The 16,772-nt window shown below is 35.3% G+C and overlaps 2 protein-coding genes across 3 annotated transcripts; one reads left to right on the forward strand and one right to left on the reverse strand.

Moving 5' to 3' along the window:
- Nucleotides 1–12: 12 nt before the first annotated feature.
- On the forward strand, nt 13–8,516 carry LOC122579194 (histidine kinase 5-like). The gene is made up of 13 exons (XM_043751309.1): nt 13–415; nt 864–1,680; nt 2,203–2,259; nt 2,419–2,646; nt 2,743–2,836; nt 3,740–3,946; nt 4,437–4,567; nt 4,734–4,783; nt 5,099–5,307; nt 5,399–5,502; nt 5,605–6,306; nt 7,450–7,617; nt 8,106–8,516. Exons 2-13 carry the CDS (start codon nt 964–966, stop codon nt 8,226–8,228), a joined length of 2,790 nt encoding a protein of 929 aa, XP_043607244.1. The 5' UTR covers nt 13–415; nt 864–963; the 3' UTR covers nt 8,229–8,516.
- A 1,452-nt stretch (nt 8,517–9,968) lies between these two features.
- On the reverse strand, nt 9,969–16,420 carry LOC122611363 (protein KAKU4-like). 2 transcript variants are annotated; one of them, XM_043784386.1, is made up of 9 exons: nt 16,064–16,420; nt 14,772–14,827; nt 14,491–14,567; nt 13,886–13,995; nt 13,675–13,805; nt 13,080–13,262; nt 11,817–12,084; nt 11,445–11,524; nt 9,969–10,523 (listed from the first exon to the last, which is right to left on the reverse strand). In XM_043784386.1, the coding sequence occupies exons 1-9, from the start codon at nt 16,338–16,340 to the stop codon at nt 10,236–10,238; spliced, it is 1,470 nt and encodes a 489-aa protein (XP_043640321.1). In that variant the 5' UTR covers nt 16,341–16,420; the 3' UTR covers nt 9,969–10,235. The 2 variants fall into 2 exon arrangements, with proteins under 2 accessions (XP_043640321.1, XP_043640320.1); XM_043784385.1 differs by having other exon boundaries at nt 14,491–14,570.
- Nucleotides 16,421–16,772: the final 352 nt, after the last annotated feature.

The following is a 16,772-nucleotide window of genomic DNA, read 5'->3' on the forward strand; positions in this document are numbered from 1 at the left end:
AAATGTTTTTCTTTTACTCAACTCACATGGTTTGTCTCTTTACCACATTCTCTTTCTATGATTAATTTGTGAACTAAATTTTGTTTTTGTTTATTCATTGACTCATGAGAGAGCACTTGTAAGATACTTTCCAGATCTATTGTGCTAAAAAGAGCATGATGATGGTTATAATGAATTGTAAGGTCAGATGGGTGGTGGTTTTCTACAATACTTTTAATCTAAGTGGCAATAGTTAAATAAACAAGCATATTTATTGGTGTAATATATTGCGGGGTTTCAATCATTTGTGATAATTATTTGGGGTTCTCGCCAACTTTCAAGAATTTCAAGCTAGGCGGAATTTCTTGGTTGGCGTTTGTGTTGTTCTTCGAGTTCACGGTTGTTGGATCATATCAGTACTTGGCAAGATATATTGGTGAGTATCATCAGAATTCGATTCATGGCTTAAATATTTCTCTGTTTTTATCTTTAAGGTTGTTATGTTGGCATTTGTGATTTGATTTTTTTGATTCAAGGGTCTAAATTATTACGAGTATAAATTTTGATCATGAGCCAAAAGTTTTTCAAGCTTAAACCTTTTGGCTTATGATCATTTTTTTTTCTCTTTTCAATAGCATGCCTATCTGATTTAGGATGGTTACAGGCAGGTGCCGTTATTAGCTATAGTTTGCGTACTAGCAAGTGCCACTTTGATACACCATGGTGTGGCCCTGTTGCACAACGGCTCTTTTTGATTTGTGAAGGTTGGGTTGGGAAATCTGAGCGATTGCATCTTTACCTGTCCACTAATGAGTTATTGTATATGTGCTGAAAAGAGTTGCTAAACTTCGACTGATCATGATTCCATGAATTCTCATATGCAGGTATAAACGGCTAATAGCGCTTACTAATGCTCAAACTCACCACTCTATTAGAAAAATCATATCTTGATAACAGGTTTGAGATCATTTGGCTGTGCTAAAAATGGTACATGAAATGGAGGATGACTTTGTTGAAGATATGGAGGTTGAAATCCTCCCTTCAATGTGGCCTGAAGATATTGATGAAGCTGGAAAAAAGTTCAATGTGGAAAAACTGGGACTCCATGACAATATGTTAGAGGATGTGGCCTTCATTGAAGAACCTAGTATAGTTGACTTCAAAAGATTAGTAGAACTCACAAGTTACAGTGAAAAAGGATCCTCACAGTTGTCTTATCTTGTACAAAACTGGGAGTATAAGCAGGAGAATGCTGTTAGGCTTCTAAGGGAAGAGCTAGAAAGTTTAAGCAAGCAACAACATGAAGTTGAGTTGAAAAAGTTAGAGATATTTGAACAACATCAGTTTGAAGAGCAAAGCTATGGAGGTGTTAAAAGGCCTGTTTCTGTGTTGGAAGAAGGTTATGAAATATTTCAAGATGTACCTAGGAAAAGAAGCGATTTTATTGTGGAAGACAAACAAGTAGAAATAGATGCAGAGTATGATACACTTGTATACTGGAAGCAACAGGCTTTGCATTTAGGGAAATTACTGGAAGCTAGTGTTCACCGGGAGCAGATACTCTCGGAGAAGTTGGAAGAAAGTATTGAAAAACTTGAAAAACAGTCTTCCCCAGTGGAAGAACTTTCCCAAATCTTGAAAAGAGCTGATAATTTTTTACATTTCGTTCTTCAAAATGCACCTGTTGTTATGGGCCATCAGGTATTCTGTTTTACTTCATTTGTTTTAATTGGTTTTGTGCATCATGTTAGTATTAAAGATGTCTACCTAATTCACTAACCAAATATTGGGTCACCTGATCCAATTTTTCCGGATAAGGCTTCAGGTTTTCGGGCGGGTTTCAGACTACCCGAATAAGAGGGATCTCGGGTAACTGGTTTACCAAATATCATTTAAAACTTCGTATCATTTGGTTATTAAATTAGTTGTTGGATTTATTATAAGTGGAAAAAATTATTAACTGGATTTAGATTTGGGCTATTCCAGTGGTGTTGAATGGATATATTTACAAAAAAATAACAGTAATCTCTTATTTGGGTTTCAAGCATGGTCCGAGTTAAAAGAACAATCCTGAAATTTAACAATTAAACCGATTTCATATTTTGTATCACCCAAAAATTGAATAACTGGCGCTAATGTACAAGGTGGGTTATTCAGTTGTCCCGATTTATGAACACCCTAAGTATGTTGCCTGATAAATGGATGGTTTTCTAATATTTGCAGGATAAAGATTTGCGATATCGCTTTATATATAATCATTACCCAGGTTTAAGAGAAGAGGTAATATGATCCCCAACGAAGTTCATCTTTTAAATGAGAGGAAACAATCACTTTACTTAGCCATTAATTCAAGTTTATTATCATTCTAACTTTATAGCTCAGTCATTGATTACTGAAACATGTCTTTCTATGTTTCTTATTTTTTACTTTTATGCTCAGGATATTATTGGAAAAACAGACATAGAGATTTTCAAAGGTGGTGGTGTAAAAGAATCCCAAGACTTCAAAAGAGAAGTTTTGGAGAGAGGTTTACCAGCAAAGAGAGAAATTACTTTTGAGACCGAATTATTTGGAGACAAAACATTTTTAATATATGTTGAACCTGTTTTCAGCAAAACTGGAGAGAAAATTGGTGTTAATTATATGGGTATGGAAATCACTGATCAGGTCAGATCGTCTTTAATTTAACATATATATGTATTCTTAGATATATATTCGATGTACTTACAAAGTAACAGTTCCAAGTTCTTAATACCGTAACAGGTGAAAAAAAGAGAAAAAATGGCAAAACTTAGGGAAGAAATAGCTGTGCAGAAGGCTAAGGAGACAGAACTCAACAAAACTATTCATATTACAGGTTGGTAAGCTTTTTCTGCTATGATCAAAACTGATGGCTCTTTGAAACTTGAAAGAGGTTCAGACATTTAAACTGAAGTACCACTCAACATGAACTAAACCAAATTGCATCGTTAATATGGAACAACATATACAACTGAAGCAAATTCAGATTTACTGCTTCCATCTGTATCCTCGTGAGGATTCGTCAAATTTATTATATACATCTAGTCATCTACCATCTCATTTTCTCTATAACTTAAACAAACTTTTGCCCACATCACATCTTAAACTAGCTTTTTACAAAAAAAAAAACTGCTTCTAAATTCAGTTGGTGCTTTGATTGCATTCACATGACTTAAATTTCTAATCAAGGTTTTTAAAACCTAAGCCGAGACAAGAATCCATCGAATAACTAGATTTATTCTTCACATTATCTGGTCAAGAAATCTCAAGCCTAATATTCGCTTTTGCGTTCCAATTTAATGGGATAGCTGAAGTCTGACATGTGCAAATTTCTCATTCTTTATACTTATCCCAACATGTCAAGTCTGTAAAGAATATGTCTGATGCATGCCCTAATTACACTTGTTTTCTTGTATCTATTAGATTTTATCAATAGAACCAGTAATATGTGTATTTCAAACATGCAGTACGATTATCACAGGCCTCACAGATTCTTAATTTTCCTTGTTTTACCTTTTAAGATTTCCAGGATTTGAATTTTCTTGATCTACCTGGGTTTTTCTTCAGTGTAGGCATTTTTTTTTTCTTTTCTCTCTTTAGGGCTAAGTGCGCCGGTGTTTCTCATTTTTTTTTCTTTCTAGTTATTCCTATACATAATCTCTTCTTTATCAAAAGTTTTATGAATAGTAGTGATTAGACATTGGACTATAACATTTATTAACCAATTAACTTTTTGCAGAGGAAACAATGAGGGCAAAGCAAATGCTAGCAACCATGTCACATGAGATACGATCTCCACTATCAGGGGTCGTTAGCATGGCGGAGATTTTATCTACTACGAAACTTGATAAAGATCAGAAACAACTGTTGAGTGTCATGTTATCGTCTGGTGATTTAGTTCTTCAACTTATTAATGACATTCTTGATCTTTCCAAAGTTGAGTCAGGTTGATATCCAATCCTTTATAATTTGTACTTCCTATTAAACATGCATAACTGTCTGATTACAAAGGATTAGAATTAAAGATGCTACATAGAGGTGGCAATTTTGACCTATATAACATTCTTATATGGTTACAACATGGTTACAACACTATTTTAATGTGTGGGTAAAATATGAAAACTTAGCTAAAAAGTAAATGGTACCGAAAGTTGCCCTGAGTATATTTTAATGTGTGAATGTCCAAAAGCATTTAATTTAAAAGGTAGAATCATTAGTGAGGTAATATTTTTTTTGTACTCATATTTGACGAACTTATAAAAGATGTATTTTTGGGAGAAAAAAAACATGTTGCGATTTAATGTGATCCAAAAAGTACCATATTTTCTTTTTTACTCATACCTGCAATCCAAATCGCCCAACCCATGCATTTTGCCACCACTAATGGTAAGTATCTAAAATCTGGCAGAATTTGAATATTTATGGATTGTTCTCAGGAGTTATGAAGCTGGAGGCTACAAAGTTTAGGCCTAGAGAGGTAATCAAACATGTACTTCAAACTGCTGCAGCGTCATTGAAAAAAATGCTAATATTGGAAGGACATGTTGGAGATGATGTTCCGGTGGAGGTTAGATTAACTAATATTCAGTGAAAATAGTCATTGCAATTGAACACAAAGCGAATAACAACTGCCAATATACTTTATATATTTTTACAAAGATAAGAAAAAGATGAACAGCTTTTTAAAAAGAAAATGTTTATGTTAAGTTGTTAACATCATAATCCAATTTCAGGTAATTGGTGACGTTCTACGGATTCGACAAATCCTCACAAACTTGATCAGGTATGAGACGTATGACTAAGCCCTTAAAGAAAAGAGAACACTTGATTTGTTCTTCCCGCAAAAGGAATCTAGTTGTTATATCTAACATTAAGAAAAGTTTCATGTGTGGGTCACCTTCGCTTTGTTAAACAACAGATAAGTAATCACTAAAATTCGTTTTCTATCATGTGTAAATTCCTCCCAGAAAATCCTTCTACTTTTCTGGAACAGAACAAATTTTTAAACTTTAAGTTGTATTCTGCACTTGTTTGATCAACTTCAATTATCAGAATTTACGGTATTTCTGCAAGCTTCTGAAGACATTATTTTACACAGCAATGCTATCAAGTTTACCCACCAAGGGAAGGTTCAGATCAATCTATATGTGATACCCGAACCAGAACTGAAGATAAATGCTGATGACAAATCAGTTTCAATACAAAATGGAGTCGTGTTAGATGAACATGAGAAGAATGAACCTCATTCACATGAAACCGTAGTGTGGATACGCTGTGATGTTAAGGATACAGGGATAGGAATACCAGGTATCTTTCAAATATCCAATTTTCTAGGTTCCTCTTATTAAAAAGTGATTTCCTTTTTACTAACTATAATATCTTTATTGTCATGATGCAGAAACAGCGTTACCAAATTTATTCAAGAAATACATGCAAGCCGGTACAGATACAGCTCGGAAATATGGTGGGACTGGATTAGGTTTAGCAATCTGCAAACAATTGGTAACGTTTTTCAGATTAGATTCTTCTGTATATAATTGAACAAATTGAGATTTTAGTAACAGATAAAATTAGGAATTTAGTAACCAGACTGATTTTCTTCAGGTTGAGCTCATGGGAGGACATCTCACTGTCTCAAGCAAAGAGCATTTCGGGTCTACATTTACATTTGTTCTACCTTATAAAGTGTCACATGCATGTGATAGTTCAGATGACACTGATGAGTTTGGAGATATGAATGATAATGGATCTGAAGATGAGGACATCAGTTGTGGCTTCTTCCAATTCCAGCCGCACACTTTGGGCTCTCTATATACCTCTAGTGTTCCCGGAATTACCCATAAAGAAAAAAGTAACGTCTTCTCAGAGGACTTGTATTCAATATCTTCCGATAAAGTTACTCCCAAAGAGATTGGTACAATAATGGAAGATGATTATTCTTGTTGTGATACTTCACCAGAACCAACACGTTCTTCAAACTGTAGCTCAGAGAATGAAAATACGAATTGCATCAGGAAACAAGATGAAGCAGCTGCTGTTTCATGCTCACCTTCTGATCATCAGTTGCATAGTCTATGTGAGGCGAGAAAGGATTTTTATAAAAGTTCAGAGCATATTCTTAACAACGCGCAAGAAGTTCCCAAAATAGCAATGAAACCCAAGATTCTTCTTGTAGAAGATCATGTAGTCAATGTGATGGTGGCAAGACGAATGATGAGGCAGTTGAACCAAGAGATGGATGTTGTGAATAATGGAGCTGAAGCTGTACGTGCTGTTCAGAGTTGTGCTTATGATCTTATTCTTATGGTATTTTCTTCAACTCAAAATTCCCAATAATTAGGATCTGGTGTTTGGATCAACAGATTCTGCTTCTAAATTTCTGATTATTTAGGTGTCCATTATTTAGTTTTGTATAGTCACCTCCAAGGTATCTTAGTAGTAGTATATATATTGGGATCTTTAAAGGAGGTCTCAGGTTCAAATCCCGCTGGGTACAATCTTGGCACGGCCAGGGAAGGGTTCGGAAACGGAAACGGCCACAGGATACTCCGGTTCGGAGTCAAAAAGATTTTGTTACGATCCCACAACGGCCAAGTATGGGATAGATTGGTAGTTTACAAGCCTAGGTATCCTCTCCTCCTTTGAGCTAGCTTTTGGGAGTGAGCTCTACACTTAACTTATGGCTTGATGCGAGCCTATTATGGTATGGGTTCATATCAATTAGTATTAGAGCCAACCTTACCTTACCTTTCGAGGTTCCAAAACTAGGAGTGGTGGCCTATGGAGTGGTGGCTTGGACCAGAAAAAAAGGGTGCCAACCGTTACCAACGAGCTCAGAGTGGTGGCTTGGACCAAAAAGAAGAAGGATGCCAATCGTGGCCAACATAAGCGTGACCAAGTAGGATGTTAGCTGTTCAAAGGGTGGAGTATTGTTACGATCCCACATCAGCCAAGTATCCCCCTCCTTTGAGCTAGCTTTTGGGAGTGAGTTCTACACTTAGCTTATGGCTTGATGCGAGCCTAGTATGGGATGTGTTCGTATCAGATTCACCCTCGCCGGACCTGAATAGGGAAAACCTCATATGTTTACCCGTTTAGTAAGCTTCATAGTAAAACAAAACTAGCCACAAACCCCTTATAATAACCTAATATGGATTTCTACTCCTATATCACAATATGTTCTTTGTTTTCTTTTCTTCTTTTTTCTTTCCACTAGAATATCTTATTTGGTGAATATTACAAATTCAATTAACAAACTTCAAGCAATTGATTCCTAGGAAACAATGAGCTAGCTCTATCTGTCATTGTTTTCAGCTAGGCCTTCAAAGTTTAGGCATTTTTGAGGTGGTTTCAGATCATGTGAAGTCAAAATTTTGAGCTTACAACTTCTGACTATTTTTAAGAGTTGGGGGCGTAAAATTAAAATGTTAGTTATTTTGTTATATGCAGGATGTGTGTATGCCTGTAATGGATGGCCTTCAAGCTACTAGACTCATTCGTTCATTTGAAGAAACAGGCAATTGGGATGAAGCAAGCAAGGCTGGAGTTGAGCCAAATGGTTCCCATTCGTATGATCAAGTATTCAATAAGCCCAGAAAAAGAGTTCCCATCGTTGCAGTAAGTACCATGAATCCTTCATTTTCAGTGTTCTAAGTAGGGGAACTTATCAAAAAACTCATGTGCCATAGCTCTACCCTCCCCGCCCCTGGACTGGTACTTAGAGGTAGAAAGAAGGATGTGTTGGCGGTATGTGTAATTGGTTAAAACGGATAATTTTGGTAGGTTGGGTAGGCTAACCTGAAACACACATTTATTCCAATTTTTCTATGGACATAGTTCTGTAAAAATAGAATTTACTTGAATGAGTGGATATAAGGTTCTATGCATTAAAGGTACACTTTGAGACTTTTGAGCCATATAAACTGCTTGACTCATTTGGCTGCTTGGTCTATTTGATTTTGATCAAGTTTCCTTATTTATCGATAATAGCAAAAACAATACCCCATCTCGCTGGGGTTGTTATTTATAGCCAAATGGTTCGAAATGCCTACCAGCAAGTGTACTATTGAACTATTATAACTAACAAAACTTGTGTTGTTCACCAGATGACTGCAAATGCAATGTCTGAAAGTGCTGAAGAGTGCTTCGAGAATGGTATGGACTCATTCATTACAAAGCCTGTAACACTTCAAAATTTAAAACAATGTCTGAAACAGTATGTAGAGTGATAGGGTATCACCATGTATATATGCGTGTGTGTGTTTGTATAGAAATGTGAATGCGAGTTAGGAAAGTTTTGTAATCTATGTTTAGTCTTTTTCTCGTCCTCTTGATTTATCAATCAGGGTATCTTTTTTCCCTATGATTATATTTTCTAGAAGGTTAACATGTGTAGCTTAGCAAAATAAGGACGGGTTATTCAGAAGCGACTATGTAGAGGACGGTTGAATAACATCCAAGCTGAACATATATAGTTCTGTAGAAGCGAAATCAAATATATTAGTTTTTCATTGTGATGCCGTGCGGCTTATGTGTATCTTAAACTTTTACATTATGCATGAGAGGATGCAAACACGTCTGTGCTTCTTGAACTTCTACATCTGCATAAGATGATTCAGACTTCAAAAGCCTTGCATTGAAATTGTAGAAAAGAAGGGTGATTTGCACCTGTATTTGTTATATTTCGCACATAAGAAGATTAGTGGAGAAAATGTGCTTCAAGCTTGCAATCTCATTTTAAGTTTTAACTACTTAGGAGAGTCTTTCAGTGTCTCTTCCATCACTGGGGAGTCTTTTTCTTTGTATTAAATTATCAAAAAATTTAATCATCATTCTTAAATATCTTTCAATATAGTTACAGTACATAGTATTTTTTTAATCACTTCCTTTTTTGTGTTTCAAAGTAGCTTTGTTGTAGTTGATGTATCCGAGTTTGCTAACTAAAAATCTTTGCAGGAGTTTTCAATTACCGTATATAAAAAAAAGTTTTCTCTTGGATCTGAATTGAAGTATGACCCGTCTCTATAACCACACAAGTAGCTTCTCACATAATCACCAAAAAAATTCTTCAAAAATAAAAATCCTCAAAGAAAAATTTGTTTCCAATTATACACCGAGTATGAATAACTGGATAGCATATAAATCAGTCGAACACATAACAAGTTATCAATAACAGCTTAGACATCAAAACATTCTTTCCATTAATTTTAAATTTCTCTTCTATTACAAATTTACAATCATATGAAAATAGTAAACAAACGCAATTACACAAGTTTCAAGATGTCATATGTTAACCGCAAATTGGTGATTGTAATATTGCAACCTTTTTTATTTACAATATTTCTAATTTTGTTTATTGTAGAGGCAACAAATCACCTTTGCTTTTGGGCAGCAGCTTCTATGTCAAAATGTTCTGCTTGATTAAATTGTATGTGCATCATAGACAGTTTTCAGTATAGGAACGGACATCAAAATGACCCCTGGACTGGATCCCAATATTAATTGAAGTTGCAAAGGAATATGTGTATAGCAGTTCTAGATATAACACCAAAATGCCAAATGTCATACTCTACCTTCAAGCCTACAGTATCGACTTTTTGCTCCAACTACTATTTTTCAGCTTCATTTAATTAGAAAAAAGAAAGGCCACCAAACCACTTCTTGGTTGGACCAGCTGTCCAATCTGGTTTAAAAATTATGGTTATATATAAAACTAAACTTTTGCTTCATCATTTTAATTTCAACAAATATGTCGCCAACTCTGCATTGCACATGGAAAGCCAGATGGTTACTTGATTCTTTTAAAAGTCAAAACGGATTAATTTTTCAACTTCATCATGTCTAAACAAGTTGAAAATTTAATCAACCATATTTAGTTGGAGCCAAGAAATTTTAAAACTGAAAAAACAGGGGCAAGGGGTATGGGAATGGGCATCTCAGCGGTTCAGTGAAGCATGACGCAATCAACATGAATTAAGAAGTTACAATATATCAAATTACATAGTACACCTACAATATGATTGTGAATTGCAAATGGTTAGTCAAACACTAGATTAGTTGTGATACAAGGACTCAATGATACACTCTACCTACTCTAACCCTAAAAATGAGCACAAACTCGGATTCACTCATCTGCACCAACCAGACTACAAACTATTAAACAAAGCTACAATGCAGTGGCACTAGGATGCACTACATTCATTGATAGGAACCAAAGTTACATAACTACCCTCCCATCAATTACCTTTTCCTCTCCCTCTTCGAGAGCTCCTACTAGTTCTGGTCGCTGCCCGTTTTTCAATTGTGCCATCTGTCTTTGTAGCCAAACTATGATCGTTGGTGTTAGAGCTACTCTGAGTATTATTGGTGAGAGGTATATCGGCTGATTCAGTCATGGGACAACGATTCTTGTCTACCTGATCCATTTCGTTATCATTTCCCTGGTCTAAATCTCTCTCGTCTTCTTTCTCTAATTCATATCCTTCACTAATAAGCCTGGTGGTGGCGTTGTCCGAATGGGTCCCCTTTACATAACCAAAAGCTCTTCCATCAGTTTAACTAATTAGCATGAAAGTATAGATGAAGATGAATATGTGCACAAAAGGTAAAAACGAAACCTGCATTTTTTGGTTCAAAGTTGGTTGACCTAAAATTTTTTTGGCTCCCACTCATTGCTTTTTTTAAGGGAAGACCAGTGTGCCAATAATGATAATAGAAACTATTTCTATTTAAAAAATGAAAAGAATAACCCTAACATTTTATTTATTTAAGAAGATTTACACATTAAAAATACACTTTGGACGTGCAATGCCCCAAAGCCCAAAGCTATGGATGGCCCAATGACTCAGATTAAACTTAAAACCATGGTGGAAGGTATTATAAGTCGATAACTTTGAACTTATAAAGTTATCACTTATCGTTGATCAAATTTCTATTCTTTTAATCATATAAGAAAGGTAATTACTAAAAAGTGTGAACATACAAAAATAAGAATACAGCGCCACTTTTAGCCCTTCAGAAGTGAAATAACCCAAATTGACCCATTTAAGTAAAGGGGTCAAAACCACCAACTCACAAATAAAGAATCTCCAAAACTACAATTCACATCATAGCAATGCATTGTTCCATAATGATTGAAAAACTTGATTCCACATATACTGAAAACGCTTGTCTATTAGTAAAAAGTTAAAAATGCCTGCCATGACAAAATAGAGAAAGAGTTTGAAAACTGGATTCAATTTTGAAGGTACCTCTGGAGGACCAAAATCAACATTAAAAAAGCCTAAGGGGAAAATATAGAAAATCTACCGCAAAAGCTTACCACAAATGAACCATTTAATCAAAACAAATAACTTCTGTTGTTACGGGATGAAAGAAATGGGGAAGCAGGGAGTGCTACTGATAGAGTAAATTAAGTTTAGCGTACTTCGGTGGGAACAACAAACCTGATATTGCTCCAAAACTGGCTTTGAAGGATGGGAAGGTAAGGCTTCAGCAGACAAGTCATTCTGGGCAGTCCTCATATCTGACAGGATGATTTAAGTCAGCGTGTGTTCGATAAAATAATATAATTTGGGACGAGCTACAGTTCATACTATTAGACCATTATATATATTATATATGTATTAGTTTAGAATATGTCATAAGTTTGAGGTAGTCGAATGAAATAAATTCAAGGTAGTCAAATGTAATTTGTAATTCTATAAATTGATATCAATGAGAAGGGAAAACCCCAAGGGGATTCATTATCATCTTACACATACATCATCACATCCAACAAGTTGGAATAATCTGGAAAAAAAAACAAGGACACCAACCTGAGAGACCAGGAATACTCTCATCTGCAGCTAGGTTCACGGTTTCATCCCCTGATTTTGGTGTTTCCGAAGTAATTGGCTCATCTCTATCCATTAAGCCTTTGAACATGTCACCCCTCGCTAAAGAAGGTTTTGGAGTATCATGTTCTATTGCAGAGAGTGCAGCTCGCACAGATCGATTGCTGTTGAGCAAATCTTCAGTTGCTTTGGAGCGCACCCGCCGAAGTTCATCCTGAATATTCCATGATCCGGCGGAAAGATAATCTCTCTGTAGCATTTAAGAGTTAATAAGTCGGAATAAAGATAAACTTGGCTATACAAAGGAAGTGTAGTATGAAAGCCACCTACTGTAGAATCTCCCAAAAAACACTTTTTTGTCCATCCATTTTAACAAAAGTAAATCCTTTACCTATTTTCTCATTCACACTTATTCTCATCCCTGGATTTTCTCAAATTTCCCTTAGCAAGGGCCATTTAGGTATTTTGATATTAACCAGAAGCTCTTGTTGACCTACAGGCCGACTTATATATCTCATTTTTTGGGATAGAAAGTCACGTTTTTGCTAGGTTCCGTGGTAAGGAACGACAGCAAGATTCAAGACTGAGTAGGTACCCAAATCACTAATTTAGTAAGATACATCAAATCATCAAAAGACCTAATCTCAAATTCTCAATATAATATTATAGCAAACATATAAAAAATTTATCCAATATAAAAAAGAGATTGTCGCCATATTGGATAGCCAAAACACAAATTTCACATACTTTCAGTACAAATACCTATAGCACCAAATATGAATTCTCCATGAATATTACCCAAAAAAACTCGTAAACAAATGCATATATACATGTAGATATGAAAATACGAATACTTGTTTATTTGTGTCCTATATTAATAACTACGGATTTTTTGATATACTGAGGGTAGGCATGGCCAGTCTGGAATCAATCATTGAAAGGGTGTTCAGGATTCTTATATATCTTTAGGTGCTTATTTCTTCTACACTAAGCAGATAAGTAGGTTTCATCCAAACACTCGGAACTCTTTACCTTCTTTAGAAAAAAGAAACAAAAAAGAGAGAGCAGATTAGCAAGTACATAAGCAACACAAACACCCCCATGAAAAGGAAAGTGAACAGTTATAGACAGGGATTCAATCTCATTGAATGCGACATACTTCACTCACTATAGCACTAGCAAAACAAGATACAGTGATAGCTAACAAATCATTGATAACTACTTGTAGAGCATCAAAATGATCACCTTTGTAGATGAGAAAGAAGTTCCACCACCAGAAATATAGGGTGTTCTTTCCTTAAACAAATCTGCAGCTAATGGTGATGGGGTTAAAGAGTTATCACGACTTATAGGAGATGCCCATGGCGGGCGAGCTTTCATATACGATTTCGCCACATCAACGGGAGAGCCTGCTTCCACTTCAGCCGCCTTGACAAAACCAAAAAAGAGACATTATAATGAACAGTGCTTAGAAGACAAAGAGTTGGTTTTTGCGCAAGACCCAAATAATCAAAAACTGACAATGATCGTATCTTATGATAAAAGAGTGCTGGAAATAAATTTCTGTAAGTTCAGAAATCAAAATATTGATGTTTAATACTCCCAAGTTCACTTTCAAAAGAATGTAAACAAAGTATGAATTTAAAGCAATATCTCAATTTGCATCATATTATAACTAAGTGTCTTGAAACATTTATCTTCATTTAAGCACCTGATTTTATTAACAATAGCACGCTTCATGAATCTTAGTAATATTATGAGCACATTTTATTGGCAACACATATAAGAAAGTTCTGACATTTCATTGTTACAGATCAAATGAGATAAGTGTAAGTCCAACCTGTGGTGTCATAACAGATTTGAGAGTGTGGATGCCATTATCCATGGTTGACTTTACACCAGCTCTAACTTTGTTCTCTTCAATCCACTTCTTTGCTTCCATGATAGCTTGATTCTGGATATCAGGAGTCTCTGTTTATAAAGTTACCACTAACCATATTATTTAGGAATAGTTTAGTACAGATAATTGTTATAGATGTTCTGAGATATACCGTTGTTAATCCCACCATGTGTCATACTTGGTCCTGCATCGGCAACGTCTCTCATCGAATAATTTACAGCTCGTGAATTGATAATCTCTATCAGTCTATCACACTCTTCCCTGTTGGAGATATTAAATATATGTGTGAGCAGATAAACACTGGGAAACCACTGTATTAGCCAGTCTTCTATTAATGTACAAGCACAAAATAAGGCCGGCTTAAATCGTTGGCACAAAAAGAAGGTGGTTTGCAAAAAGTTTCAAAAAGAAGGTTTACTATAATTTTCCGTGGTAGTACCTCTAATATTACATTAGAACCCCTGAATTTGGTCCCAGACAATGAACTTGATTTTTCTTGTTTTTTTTCCCCACATGTCACATCACAACTTGTTTTTTTATGTCTACCATTGTACTTATAAACCTATCACTTTTTGACCATCGTGTACCCCAAAATGGAAAAAGGCTCACAAAAAGCAATAAGAAAGCATAGAAAGAAGCAAGATCATACATAACCGTCTACCTTTACGTTGCTAAAGACTGGACAGAATAGAATAAACCCAGAAGATAAGAAATACTAATAGAAAGCAATAGTAGAATAGATTGAAGAAAAGATACCTTGAATATTGTTCAAGCATAAGTAGCTGCTCAATTAAATGTAAAGTTTCACTCTTGTGTGAGGAACTGCCCATCTGCTGCTGTAGCAAACTCTAGTTAGACCTCATCTGTTACTAAATAGTTTCAAAGCTAAGAAGAACATGCGATCAATTATTCTGATTAACTGTTCATTACCTCAAAACACTATCAGTAAGAATGTGACAAGTGACAATTGCAGTTTTTAAGGTTGCAACTATTATGATGCATTGTCAATACATGTTATAAACGAATCAAATAAGTACCTGATTCACTGCAATTACACTGTCAGAAGGGTTCTCATCATCTCCAGTATTATCGCCTGCAATAGATAACAGGTTAGAATAAAATAAAATAAAGAACTACCCAAGGTTTTAAGCAATTTTCTGATTCACCATTATTCCAGTTTCTAAAGATTTATCAGACTGTACAAATGTTCATTAGGGCATATCACTTACACTAGCAAGGACTTATGACCTAGCAAAATTCATTGTCTCGATGAGTAGCAAACCCAGCACTCAAAAGTCAAAAGTCAGATGGTTTATACAACAGAAAGTAACCAAATTTGAATACTTCTTCACAACCCTAATTGCCCATTTCTGATTCCAGTTTCACCTGTAACACATATTAAGCTTAACAAATCTAAAACCGACAGTCCCAAAACTCACATAAATATAATCTTGTTTCCACTTCCTAATTTTCATCCTCATTCTACCTTTCCACCACATTCAGCAGATCAATGCATACCATCCTAGCAGACACACGAGATCAAAGTCTCCATAAATGTTTATACTCCCTACATCCAAATATATATCTGGACCTTTCAATTCTATTCCGTCCCAAGAGAATCTCCACTTCCAAAAAAAACTTATCAGGTTTCCCATACTTAACATTCCACAAAAGTGCATTCCTACGAAAGGTGCATACTTTTATAAGCTATAGGTAATATAAGATAGATATTTGGATATATATATATATAGACTCACCAAATGCACATTCTTGTGCCCCATTTGTGTATAGGATTCTTAATTTGTAAGGGCGACAGTAATTATCAAGACAACACCCGCACTCATTAACCAACGAAATAAGACACATTACTCATAACAATGTTGGAGCCAATGATATAAATATCAAAAGGAAAACTTATTGGGGGCAAAAATGTTAGCTTTATGATTATACACTGTCTTTCATGTAACATTCTCCAATATTTCGTGTGCAGGGGAGAGTAATTAACATTCCAATATCGCACGCATTAATCAACGAAATAAAAAGCATTATGTGGGGAGCCAATAATAGATATTATCTTTTAAAAAAAAAACTTTATTGGTACAAAAAAACTAACTTTATGACTATATACTGTTTTTAACTGAACATTCACCAAGAAATATACACTCAAACTAAGTAACAAACCCTAGGGCAGCAACAGTTAATCAAATTTGTTCATAAAAATTCAATAACTAATAATTCAAATATAACTAACTAAAAAAGATTTAAACTTTAAGAAATTAAAAACATAATTGTACGAAGTTGAAAGAGCAAGATTTAATTTTGAAAAAACCTGAGTCAGAATCGGAGTCTTCTGAAGAAGAAGAAGAAGGTGTGGCCCAAGTTTTAGGGTTCCAAAAAGAAGAAAGAATCTTGGTAGCACCGCCTGCAACAAATTTAGCAGGGGAAACGAGTCCAGTGAGCCAATTAGGGTTTTCTGATTGCTGAGATTGGGGTGGAATTGGGCGGTCGTAAGGAGTGGTTCTGGTGGCGGTTTTTCTTGATTTCAAGATTTTGCCGCCTGATCTGCCGGAGGGGATATCGGCGGTGGCGTCGGAACCGGTAGCCATGGTGGTGGTGGTGAGATGGAACGGATAAGGAGAGAAAGTACGTTTTGGAAATATCGGGGGAAAGTGATGGAAGTGAATGGATTTGAGTTGTAACGATTACTTTTTATTTTGTTGACCGGAGCGGGGGTTCAAAAACATTTTATTTTACCAGATGGATACCCGGCAGTGATAACGGTTGATGGTAGTAATTTTTATATCAACGTTAACAATTGCGGGTTATAAAAGTGGACAGTGGTTAGAGCGTGTCTAATTTTAGGGTGGAAAGAGTATTATGGGAATAAAAATTGTCCAATGACAAATAAATTATTTCAAAGACATAAATAATTAATATGAAGAGATTTGCTTTATTAGGTAGTAGATAATAATAATAATAATACGGAGTAAATAAAATAAAATAATAAATAAAAGTTGTCCAAAAGGTGTGGAAGAGTA

Source organism: Erigeron canadensis, chromosome 8 (assembly GCF_010389155.1).
Source record: "Erigeron canadensis isolate Cc75 chromosome 8, C_canadensis_v1, whole genome shotgun sequence".
Classification (NCBI taxonomy): Eukaryota; Viridiplantae; Streptophyta; class Magnoliopsida; order Asterales; family Asteraceae; genus Erigeron; species Erigeron canadensis.

What these genes read in the sequence shown, in the direction of transcription:
- LOC122579194 (XM_043751309.1), top strand. Translation starts at nt 964, where the DNA reads ATGGTACATGAAATGGAGGATGACTTTGTTGAAGATATGGAGGTTGAA. An exon ending in ACCCAGGTTTAAGAGAAGAG is followed by an intron (nt 2,260 to 2,418) that starts GTAATATGATCC and finishes TTTTATGCTCAG; the next exon opens with GATATTATTGGAAAAACAGA. An exon ending in TCTTTCCAAAGTTGAGTCAG is followed by an intron (nt 3,947 to 4,436) that starts GTTGATATCCAA and finishes GATTGTTCTCAG; the next exon opens with GAGTTATGAAGCTGGAGGCT.
- LOC122611363 (XM_043784385.1), bottom strand. Translation starts at nt 16,340, where the DNA reads ATGGCTACCGGTTCCGACGCCACCGCCGATATCCCCTCCGGCAGATCA. An exon ending in AGACTCCGATTCTGACTCAG is followed by an intron (nt 14,828 to 16,063) that starts GTTTTTTCAAAA and finishes TATCTATTGCAG; the next exon opens with GCGATAATACTGGAGATGAT. An exon ending in GTGTAATTGCAGTGAATCAG is followed by an intron (nt 14,571 to 14,771) that starts GTACTTATTTGA and finishes AGTTTGCTACAG; the next exon opens with CAGCAGATGGGCAGTTCCTC.